The following is a 12,719-nucleotide window of genomic DNA, read 5'->3' on the forward strand; positions in this document are numbered from 1 at the left end:
TATGTTCTCTAGCCAATCAAACTCGGGGATGTGAATGGAAATTCAGCCTATCAGCATGCTGTAGGCGCGGCTGTGGCTTGCATCCGGGAGACAGTGGGTTCGAATCCCACTGTCGGCAGCCCTGGAGATGGTTTTCCGTGGTTTCCCATTTTCACACCAGGCAAATGCTGGGGCTGTACCTTAATTAAGGCCACGGCCGCTTCCTTCCGACTCCTAGGCCTTTCCCATCCCATCGTCGCCATAAGACCTATCTCTGTCGGCGCGACGTAAAGCCACTAGCAAAAAAAAAAAAAAGCATATTGTAGTTTTAATTTAATCTGGAACTTTCCCCTATGGAACTATATAAGCAGGGCATTTTAGGACCGTCTTGTCTGAATTGCTCCAGTGCTTGATAGTGCGACAACTTGACGGAGGACATAGAGGGCTAGGGAGGCAGAGGCGCGGCCTGCTTGAAGAAGATCCAGCGATACAGGTAAAGGCAGAATTTACCTAAACATGTGATAGTGCCTGCGGGTAATTTGAGAAGAAGGTTTCAGCAGTTTCTTAATGTAATTTTGTATTTTGGTGGATTAAATGTAGGACCTTCTGCGCAGTCGTCTGGCTCTAGTGCTATTCCCTACGGGAAAATATGTAATATAAGGGAACGCGAGTGGTGACCCTCAGTCGTCTTCAATTCAACTTTTTAACTGGGTGATTAAATTCAACCTCTAGATTTTGAAATTTTCTCGGCTTTAAATGTTCCTCCTTTAGTCACCCTATTTAGTATCGGATTAGCCTCTGTGTCATTGGTCCTTAAGCCCACATAGGTTCTTACTCTTACAGAAATTTCTATAAGGAGTGCTGATGTTTCGCCTCCTTGCATTGTTGATGGTCAGTTTTGTGCAACCTTTTCTTTTACTCTTTAGGCCTTGTAGTATGGGTAATTATGCCCCTGTTTATTCTGTATTATTCTCAGGGTAACTGTGTCTTAATTTTGGTTCCCTTTGGGCACAGTAATTGAACTTATTGTGGAGCATTGCAACTGATAAGCTCACCATGGTGCAACTGGGAGAAAGGAGACGAGCTGCTCGACTGGGTGGTATGTCCCGAGCTGTCAGCGGAGAAATGGCGTGGAATGACATTAGTAGACGAATAAGTTTGAGTGGTGTGTTTAAAAGTAGGAAATATCACAATATGAAGATAAAGTTGGAATACAAGAGGACAAATTGGGGCAAATATTCATTTATAGGAAGGGGAGTTAGGGATTGGAATAACTTACCAAAGGGGATGTTCAATAAATTTCCAATGTCATTGAAATCATTCTTAAATTCTTAAATGTTAGGAAAACAACAGATAGGGAATCTACCATCTGGGCGACTGCCCTAAATGCACATCAGTATTGATTGATTTGTTTGATTTGCTATTCTTTTTTTCGTCTATGTTAGACGAAAAACACGAAAAATTACAAAACATAAGGTAAACGCACCGGTAGTGGACACTTTGAGAATATTTTCCAAGTAATTTTTTACCCTGTTCTTATTTGTATGTTACATAGCTTAAAAGAGAGTATTCTTATAGACAGAACCATCCTTAATTCATTTCTTACTTCGTAAACACAACTGCACAATGGAATATGCATTTAAATAAAGTTTATTCTCGAGGCTGAAAATGTATAAATAGTGGACACCGAAAATATTTTTTTTTTTTTTTTTTTAAGTTTTAGACAGGCTTCTGCACCGATAGTGAATACATTCATTATCATTAGGAAATCGTTTTTACTTCGCAATACTTCCCGCTCTTTCAAGTGGTACGAAATGTCCTTTCCTAAATATTTTAAAGTCATTAACTGACACTTCGCAGGTAATCAGCCGGTCAAGTGGTACGAAATGTCCTAGAACCGGCGGGTGCAGAGTAGTAGTAGTAGTAGTAGTAGTAGTACATGTGCTCGTATTCCTCGATATGGTGCAACTCTTTTCAGGCCTTCGTGGTCTGTACGGAGATAGCCTTAATTATATCTTATTATTGACATTTTATATCAGTTAATACTGGATTTCACGTCGCGGACACACAGCTTTACGCAGCACACCGTTTCGTGAATAGCTCTGATAAGGAAAAAAAAAAAAAAAGGAAAATCTCACGTCTGTCTAGGAAGTGCAAAGTCAACAAGCCTTCACAGGTTCATTCCGTAAAAAGAAAAGAAAAATCTAACGTCTATGAAGTGTTAAAGTCAAGAAGTCTTCACAAGTTCATTCAGTGAATAGTTGGGGACTTTTCATTCAATGGCGTTGGCGAACCTGACACCATGTGTGTCTGACTCCATACCGGTAGAGAATCTATTTTTAATTCCCACTTACTGCACAACTTCCTGCAATGACGTTTCTTCGAAGAATAGGAGTCAACTTATCCTGACAAGTGATACACTCCAAACATTATAGCACGACTGTACTTCGGTCTTGTTACCGACAACTCAAGGAAAGGAACGATCCCAAATTTAATTGTTTGTCAACAGCGGAAATTAACATTTGAAGTAGAGTTCACATGCAATAATAATAATAATAATAATAATAATAATAATAATAATAATAATAATAATAATAATAATAATAATAATAATAATAATAATAATATGATCGAAAATCAATGACTGCATCTATAATTGAACTGTGAACAAAAAATGCTGTTCCCAGAATTGAAGGTAATTTTCTTTAATAATAATAATAATAATAATAATAATAATAATAATAATAATAATAATAATCTCTTCTTCCTGAACTCCCATTTTTTCCTGGGGTCGGCACTTGTGTGGATTTGGCTCAGTTTTAAAGTCTAATGCCCTTCCTTAACGCCAATCCCATGCAGAGGGATGCAATCACTATGGCGTGTTTCTGTGGTGGTTGTTAGTATGGTGCGCCACACGTACATGAAGACAAGTGTTAAAATCCACGGCCGGCCGGTAATCGAACCCGGGGCCCTTTGAACCGAAGACCAGTTACGCTGACCATTCATCATAGGAACAGAATACTACTACTACTACTACTAATAATAATAATAATAATAATAATAATAATAATAATAATAATAATAATAATAGGCCGGGCTGAGTGGTCAGACAGTTGAGGCGCTGGCCTTCCGACCCCAATTTGGCAGGTTCGATCCTGGCTCAGTCCAGTGGTATTTGAAGGTGCTCAAATACGTCAGCCTCATGTTCGTAGATTTACTGGCACGTAAAAGAACTCCTGCGGGACTAAATTCTGGCACCTCGGCGTCTCCGAAAACCGTTAAGAGTAGTTAGTGGGACGTAAAGCATATAACATTATTATTAATAATATATGTTATTGGTTTCACGTCTCACTAACTACTTTTAGGCTTATGGAGACGCCGAGATGACGAAAATTTTGTCCTGCAGGATTTTTTTTTTTTTTTTACGATCAAGTATCTGAGTCATTCAAACCAGCGAAACTACTACTATTATAATTAAGGTGGGCTTGCTCAGTGTCTTAGCTGCTGCCTTCCCATGAGGGAGGCTGAGGTTCGAATCATGGCCGATCCTGGGTTGAGATTTTCCTCTCAAAAATCACGTAGCATCAGGAAGGGCATCCGGCTTTAAAACCCCGGCCAAAACTTTTAAAAATATAATTTTGCTTTACTTCGCACCAACACAGATAGGTCTTACGGCGACGATGGAATAGGAAAGACCTAGGAGTGAGAAGGAATCGGCCGAGGCCTTATTTAAGGTACAACCGTGCTCGATAGCTGCAGTCGCTTAAGTGCGGCCAGTATTCAGTAATCGGGAGATAGTGGGTTCGAACCCCACTGTCGGCAGCCCTGAAGATGGTTGAAGATGGTTTTCCTCGGTTTCCCATTTTCACACCAGGCAAATGCTGGGGCTGTCTTAATTAAGGCCACGGCCGCTTCCTTCCCATTCCTAGGCCTTTCCTATCCCATCGTCGCCATAAGACCTATCTGTGTCGGTGCGACGTAAAGCAAATAGCAAAAAAAAAAAAAAAAAAAGTGCAGACCCAGCATTTGCCTGGTGTGAAAATGGGAAACCACGGAAAACCATCTTCAGGGGTTCCGAGAGTGGGGTTCGAATTCACTATCTCGCGGATGCAAGCTCACAGCTGCGCTCCCCTAACCGCACGGCCAACTCTAGGCCAAAACTAAAATGAACCTGGATGGCTCCAGCGACCCCAAACATCAAGGTGCCAGAAATTTGTCCAGTAAGATTTCCTTTACATACAAATAAATCTACCAGCAGGTAGCTGACGTATCTGAACGCTTTCGAATATCACTGGACTGAGCTGAGATTGAACCCGCCAAATTGGCTCCCGGCAGTTCGGTCTATCCCCACGTAGTTAAGTGGGGGCTCTCGCCTCATACTGCCGTCACAAAGCCAGTATAAACCCAGAAGGGATAAGCTAGGATTTGGAAACAAGTGGCCGTAGCCTAGAGTTTGGTACCATCTTGGTATTCACTTTGCGGAGTAGTGCCTCGCGGAGAGCCAGTTCAAGGAATGGGATTTCAACCCACCTCGATTGATTTGAAGAGGCTGAGTGACCACATATTTTAAATCTCCGGCAGACCTGCTGAGCATGATGTCGGTTGAGGAACGTTGGGTGACCTATGTACAGTAGCTATGTGGTGGACGTGGGCGGCGTCTAATTGTGACAGGCCTAAAGGGCCTTTATGTTTAAATACAGCCTATACCTGTAGTATGAGTGCATTTGTTTACATCTCCTTCGTACCTGGATTCAGATTTTTAACCTGTTCATAGTAGCAATTTTCAAAAATCTTTTCTTCTGATGTGTTTCCTGTACTTGCTGTGTAAGCAGCCAGATTCCGTTTTACAAACACCTTTTGAGTATAGTATAGAACCGTAGGAAATACAAAGAAGGCAAACAAGCTTATAGTTTTGCGTGACCGAGCTCGATAGCTGCAGTCGCTTAAGTGCGGTCAGTATCCAGTAATCGGGAGATCGTGGGTTCGAGTCCCACTGTCGGCAGTCCTGAAGATGGTTTTCCGTGGTTTCCCATTTTCACACCAGGCAAATGCTGGGGCTGTACCTTAATTAAGGCCACGGCCGCTTCCTTCCAATTCCTAGGCCTTTCCTATCCCATCGTCGCCATAAGACATATCTGTGTCGGTGCGACGTAAAGCAAATAAAAATAATAATAAGTTTTGCGTGACTGTTGATAACATAGATCATACTGGAGTTCAGGAACGTTGTATGCAAACAACAGGGATGTGAATTTTCCTTTCAAAAGTCATTGATGAAGTCACTCAGCTCTTGCGCCCCTGGAGAAATTCAGAAAAGAATCATTAAAGATCAATTAAAGTGTACATAGTTAAACAACTTCTTAGTTTAGAGTTTAGATATTTCTTTTAAAGACTATGTAAGCCCAGCTGATAATCATAGTTCCTTCCCGGTATATTATTATTAGTGCTGCGCAGGCACACAATAACTCAAATACAAACATAACTTTACAAAATAAAGAAGTCAGGATATTCTCCGACGAAAATTTTCCTCTCAGAAGAATACAGCAGTATAACTGCGTAAAATATTGCCTTACATTTTACTGAAAATAATTTAAACAGTTTAGTAAGTTAATATGCAGTGACGATCTGATGGACCGAAGCTAGCTCGTCAAAGGCTTGTCGAATGTGCCGTCGGGGCATGCTGCGTGTTAGCTCTGTGGCTTACATTGCTACTAAAGCCTTATTCGATGTTTTGCACCTACGGGTAAGGGAGGAACATACACGCCCCCTAGTGGCACTTCCGCACAAGCCATCAGCATTACATGCAAGTGGGACACAAGCCAACCTATGATGATACTGTGTGACTACCTTCGCTGTACTCGTGTGATCCCTTCATTGTGCATAATTCTTTTTGCACATGAATGCATTTTTAATATTTTAAATTTTATTATGTGATTTTCTTACCAAACTTGCTCACAGGTAGGAACTCCCTACGAATCTCTTTGATAGAACATAAACGAAAAGTGACATGTCAGTGTCTATTTGAATGAGCATATTCTGCATCCTGGAGCTAGTGGGTTCGAACCCCACTGTCGGCAACCCTGAAGATGGTTTTTCGTGCTTTCCCATTTTCACTCCAGGCAAATGCTGGGCCTGTGCCTTAATTAAAGCCACGGCCGCTTCCTTCCCACTCCTAGGCCTTCCATATCCCATCGTCGTTATAATGTCTATCTGTGTCGGTGCGACGTAAAGCAAATTGTAAATGAGCATATTCTGAAACGCAATATTAAAGAATTAGGTTAAGAATTTAAAAAATGCAATTGTGATTTTTAATAAGAAGCTACATTTAATTTTAAAATGTTTGACCGAGCAAGTTGGCCATCCGGTTAGGGTCGCGCAACTGTGATCTTGTATTCGGGAAATAGTGGGTTCGAACCCCACTGTCGGTAGGCCTGAAGATAGTTTCCCGTTGTTTCCCATTTTCACACCAGCCTTAATTAAGGCTATGACCGTGTCCATCCCTCTCCCAGCCCTTTATACGTCGCCATAAGACCTGTCTGTAACGGTGTGATATAAAGCAATTTTTTAAAAAATGTTTGGATTATAAATTCGTCTTTTCTAAGGTCATATTTGCTTGCATAAGATGATTTCCGCGTTATAACTCTTGAACTGGAAGTGTCAAACTCTGTATTGGTAATTACTTTCTGTGTTTACTTTTCGTTACCGTGTGAACCAAACAACATATACCGAATACACAGAAGCACTGTACAGCTAAAAAGAGCATAAGATTTAGATGCTGCTTCTCTCCCTTCACTTACCTAATAATATGAAATTGTATTTGCTGCTGGGGAGAACATTCTGAAATTCCACAACTATACATAGTACAATGAATGTGGCCCGAGTTTAGGTGAGTGATCGACGGGAGAGAGATTGGTAACTACTGAGATGAGTGATTTATTGATACACAGATTAATACATTTGAAAGGCCTGTACTATATCAGCCATATGCGCGAAGAAGAACATTACTGACTTCTTGAAGAATGGTAAAGAAAAGGATGACAGAGAGAAATGACTCTCTTGGTCTCACAAGCCCCATACAACAGACGTTACAGAAGAGAAGATCAAGGAAGGTCGATTTGGAAATAGTATAACAGGCAGATCTTGGACAAATAAATGGAAGCAATGCCACACCCAGCTAGGGTCTCGTGAAGGTCATATTTGTTATACTAATTAGATGAATAAACTCCACCCATTGCCTCTTGATACGAACCCAATGAGTTCTTACATCATTTAGCACAAATAATCTGTACTGTATGTCCAACTCTTGTTCCGATGCTCTACGGCAGGGCCTCACAAACACCCACAATCCCACGCGTGCAAACTGAGGCGAAGAGTTCCTGTGCACAGTGCATCGATCCCACTCGGCTCGGCTCGGACCAACGCTTCGTCTCTGGATTACTCGGTTAAGCTCGGCTCGGATTTGGAGCGCTACGGAGCAAGTGAGGAAGGGGGAGACAGGCGGAGCGAGCGAGACAGGCGTGGGGAAAGAGAGAGACAGATCTATTGTTCCAAATCGAGGAGTGGGGTCTGTACTCTGGTCAACCAAGCGACGTCGTCTTTTGCACCTGAGAGGCCCTGCTCTACAGGGTCGGGTACGAAGTGAGATGAATTTTCGTGACCAGTTTTTACGACCGGATGCCCTTCCTGACTCCAATCTCTACAGAGGAGTCAATGGGATGAAATGTATTTTCTTTACAACCTGCTTTACATCGCACCGACACAGATAGTTCTTATGACGACGATGGGATAGGAAAGGGATAGGAGTGGAAAGGAATCGGCCGTGGCCTCAATTAAGGCACATCCCCAGCATTTGCCTGGTATGAAAATGGGAAACCATGGAAAACCATCTTCAGAGCTGCCGACAGTGGGGCTCGAACTCACTATCTCCCGAATACTGGCCGCACTTAAGCGACTGCAGCTATCGAGCTCGGTATGAAGTGAACGACGTGATACATGATAGTAGGGAGAGGGTGAAACCCGGTTCCGGCACATAGCCTACTCTTGTCGAATAGTAGCAATGGGTCGGCCCAAGACTTAACGTCTCTATCCGACGGACGAATCACCATCAACAGCGTCATATACCCTCACTCCATATGAACACTGCGAAGAGGTCTGGAACTGAATTCGGGCTTTTGACACGCAATCTAGTGATTAGAAATTGTACACTGCCACCTCTCCTACCCTGCCGGCCAACATTCTGATGATGTTTCTTCCGACAAACGGGACTTCAACTGGCTAACCATGGCGTCCGACCACAAGCACTTGGCGCCTTAACTATCATGGCCAGCAGGCGGACTCATATAGCAAAAATAACCTGATTAATTACTTTTTAAAAGTTTGGAATTCTGCAGTTAAGGCTTTAGAGGCCGTGAATATCGTTTACGATTAAAATGTGCTGACCCGGTCGAGATTCGAACCCGTGGCCCCGAAAACCAAGGGTCAAGATACTGACCACTCAGCCATACGTAGTCTATATATACAAAGTTTTCATATTAGATTCTCTTTATAGAATATATTGGTGACGATACCAGAAAACTCGCTCATCAGTATTAATACTAACGCAGGTAAGCCTGTATCATGACTATAATTTTCTTTAATAGTTGCAGATAAAAATTAACATCGCCAATGAAATATAAACGTTGCTACCTTTTCAAAAATACGTCAGGGCGGCATTTGGTTATTTTCTTGACAAGGAGATGAAATGTTCTAAAACCTCGTTGTCTTCTAACCAGTGTCCTCGGTTCGATACGAAACAGCAGGACGTGATCACCGCGTCATTAATGAACTGTGTTATTCAAGGTCGAAATAAATTACAAGTTACGGAAGCGTAACGGAATACTTTTTTGTCTGGAGTGATGGTAGATTCATTTAAGCTCGTGAATTTGCACGAGCAAGTAAGTAAAGTTCTCAACTTACCGCTCCGCTAGAACGAAACACCTTTACACTCGCTCATGTTGGCAAGCTTGTGAGCTGCGCGCGCCGTCTCTAGCCTGGGAAGTACTGCATTTCTTCGATACCAGTGCCGCTATTTCCTCTTATATGCACTGCGCAATTTGCAGCTTGCACTTGACGACGCGTACTTGCTAAGTGCAGTTTACTCCGTTTGATGAAGGTGATCCGTTAACGAACTATTACTTCAGTTTGTTGGATTTTAAGATGTAAGTACATTACAGTACCTACCAAACAGTGCATGTTATATTAGGAATATTTTTAGAGGAGGAACTAGTTCCGATGAAATAAAAAACTTCGGTTTTCCGAACTTCATATTCATTTTTTAATTTTATCGTGTTCAAATGTGATTTAATTAACGAAATTCAAACACCAATGCGGTCTTGTGATTGAAAGTCTTAGAAATATTAATTCTCACTAGATGGTTCACAATTATTGGGTGACGTGAAGTACTATTGAAGGCTGAATCTATTGACCCGATTAGTGCCTATCCTTTTGAGCTGAAATCACTAAAGAGGTTTCTCCATAATTGACTGTTATCGGGGCATTACTGGGTGATATCTCTTACCTGGTTTCACAATCTTCATCGAATTCGATACCTATATTATTAATATTATCTGAGACCCTGCATAATAACATCAGTTGGTGTTATATAACTCTTAGGTTTATACCTACTCCTGCATTTTCATAACGTTCAAAATTTACCGCATTACATTGTTAGCTACCTATTACGATAGCCTACGATGCCGGTACTACCAAGATTATTGATAATATCAACTGATTGTTTCCTTCGATCGTAAATGCAGAAGGAAGGAGCTCTGTGGTCCCAGGGGCTCTTAACTTCAGTTGGTTGGCGACCACAGGGTCCTTAGCTGAGTCCTGCATTGTTTCCACTTGTGCCAGGCTCCTCACTTGCATCTGTCCTATCCGGCCTCCTTTGTTCAACTCTCGTTCTTTTCCTACTCCGACGGTATTAGAGCATTCAAGGCCTAGCGAGTCTTCCATTTTCACGCCCACCGATAAGTGCGGTTAGGATCGCGCAAGCTGTGAGCTTGCAGTCGGGAGAGTGGGTTCGAATCCCACTGTCGGCAACCCTGAAGATTGTTTGCCGTGGTTTCCCATTTTCACACCAAGCAAATTCCGGGGCTGTACCCTAATTAAGGCCACGGCCGCTTCCTTCCCACTCCTAGCCCTGTCCTATCCCATCGTCCCCATAAGATCTATCTGTATCGTTGCTACGTAAAGCAAAATGTGAAAGAAAAAAAAAAAAAATCACGCCATTCGTGGCCCCTGTCTTTCCTTGGCCGGTACGTTCATTTTTTTGAAGTATCAGATCCCTTGAATGTTTCCCCTCTGATTACTGTTAATAGAGGATGGCTGCCCAGTTGTACTTGCTCTTAAAACAATAACCACCACCACCACCACCAAGGAGTTCTGTTTACATATTCAATTTGATGAAGTTTGACAACCTGTGTTGCTATGGTTTCAGTGTAATGTTGATTCATTAATTAGAGCTAAGCTTGGAACGAAAGCAGCCATAATTTGACCTATGTTACCTCCCAGCACCATGGAAAACCCTCTATATGATAGCCAACAGTGGGATTTTAATTAATTTTTCTTCTTAGTTTGAGGTTTAGTGCCTCTTCGCTAAGACAATTTTAGTCGTAGGGGAGACGGGATCCAAACTCAGGCCAACATGGTAGGAAACTGCCACCGCGGTGCATCTGAGTTACAATATTTTAATTTATATTTCTGTATCATATTAATAAACAAGGAGTTGTAGCACAGTGTGGTGGAAATATGAAGTGACGCTTGCCTAATAACTTACAGTTTGTAATTTACTACGGTAGTTAGCGGTTTCTTCCGAGGTCTGAGGTTCGAAGCTTTAAGTGTACCTTAGGAGAGCAAATATTTGCAAATCATACCATGACAGTAGGAAAACATATTTATATGGCCAATCTGCACATTATGTTCTTATGTACATGTATATATAAATACTGATTTTGTTTTAAATTGCCTATTCAAAAATCTGAAGTGCCTATTTTACTTATTTTGACAACTTTTGAGTGCGTAAACATTCGGGCTCTAGTGATGTTTCTATAGATTATTTTAGGAAAGATTTTCAGTCAGTCAGTCAGCAAGTGTGTTGCCACCACTGTGAGAGTAATCCCAAAGTATAAAAACGATCCTTAAAAATTATTCAGCAAGCAATGTAGCCTATCGCCAATGAATAAGCCACATTTTTGTACAGTATTTATAGAAATAAAAGTATATATTTAATTACTTTTAAGTATGGCATTGTATCAGTATTTAACATTTCACTAATGTGTCCAAGGTTTGAGTGTGAGCATATTATATTATTTTATTAATGCTACTCACTGAAATGTAACAATGACAACAACATAAGAGATATGTCCATCTAGACACACAACCCATGTACTATAAAGCAATGCTATCTCGGAACTTTCCTCTAACAAGGTGTGCTATATATCTCCCACTTCTTTGCCCATGTTAACATACTTTTAGATCCCAACTACCCATACTCAGGTGCGATCCCAAAACCATTATCACCTTAAGCGGGCGGCAAAATAATTTATTTCACTCAGCCAACCTCAACGTAGAGGCCTTCACTTAATTAATTTGCCATCTTGTTCATTTCCTAATTGTTTTAATTCTAACTAGGCATTAAGTTACCACTGCTTCATAATACATCAGGAACTGCTCCATACTTGAGGCACCTGAATATCCTATGAAAGAATCAATTTTATTGCTTCTGAACAAGTGTTCATCTTTTTTATTATTATTTTTATTATTATTATTATATGCCTTAATTACTCATGATGTTTACAGTGCTGTATAGAAGAGACTGCATATCCTCAATGCTGAGTTCATCTTGTTTATGGATTGACTTCTTTTTTTAAAATACCTGTCTTGTCCAACGGTTTTAGATTGTTACTGATGAACAGAACCTGACTTTTGATGACATATCATTTTTTTAATTGGTACACCATACACATTGCTAACTTATACATAAATCCTGATCAAAGCCCCCTCATTTCAGAAATACATATTTATTAAGTCAGTTTTTTTATCATTTTAACATTAATATGTTTTTAAGTTCATGGTCATCGAAAAATGTGTGTAACGAATAATAGTGTTACATAATAAAATATGTGATGGAGTGTAACCTAGCAAACCTGTAGGCTGTGATGTGATGTATGGATGGATTGCCGGACAGTGTTACCTAGCAACCATGTAAGCTGTTATGGCTGGCGTTTATCTGAAATTAGCTACCGCTGATGGATGGCCATGACCGAGAGACATATAATACATAGGGCAATTTATGATCATCTGATTTTCCCATAAAGAACTTTGACACCATTCTACACTTAGGTCTCTTTATAAACGTCTTATTATTTTGTCATTTTCAGCAATCCATTATATTAAATTATTTTTTTAAAGTCATTCTTTGTTCTGCATTATTACTTCATTTTTATGCATTTACATTTTGTAATCAACATATATAAATAACATCCGACCTTTCAATTCATGAGAATACTCGGAACATCAAGATGTTCAGCACTCAGCTCGAAAATTGTGAAATACCTTCTACAACCCTTACATAAAAACTTTGGTAATCCACATCCCTAGAGAGCACGAGATATTGCTTCCCATATGGATGGGCTTGCGATGAGAGGCGAAGAGATTATCACTTGTCTTGGGTAGAAATTCCCATTTAAGTCAGGTTGTTGAAG

The 12,719-nt window shown here is 40.8% G+C and overlaps 2 protein-coding genes across 6 annotated transcripts in view; one reads left to right on the forward strand and one right to left on the reverse strand.

Annotated features, from left to right (window-relative positions):
• LOC136858058 (band 7 protein AGAP004871) overlaps positions 1-12,719 on the reverse strand; it is a 493,935-nt gene that overhangs the window by 297,183 nt on the left and 184,033 nt on the right. The gene's annotated exons all lie outside the window — the stretch shown is intronic.
• LOC136876526 (protein mono-ADP-ribosyltransferase PARP14) overlaps positions 9,057-12,719 on the forward strand; it is a 41,915-nt gene continuing 38,252 nt past the window's right edge. The window contains exon 1 of the mRNA XM_067150555.2: positions 9,057-9,173. Coding sequence (XP_067006656.2) covers positions 9,172-9,173 — 2 coding nt within the window. The 5' untranslated portion in view covers positions 9,057-9,171. The remainder of the gene's footprint in view (positions 9,174-12,719) is intronic.

The sequence above is a fragment of the Anabrus simplex genome, chromosome 1, assembly GCF_040414725.1.
Source record: "Anabrus simplex isolate iqAnaSimp1 chromosome 1, ASM4041472v1, whole genome shotgun sequence".
NCBI lineage: Eukaryota > Metazoa > Arthropoda > Insecta > Orthoptera > Tettigoniidae > Anabrus > Anabrus simplex.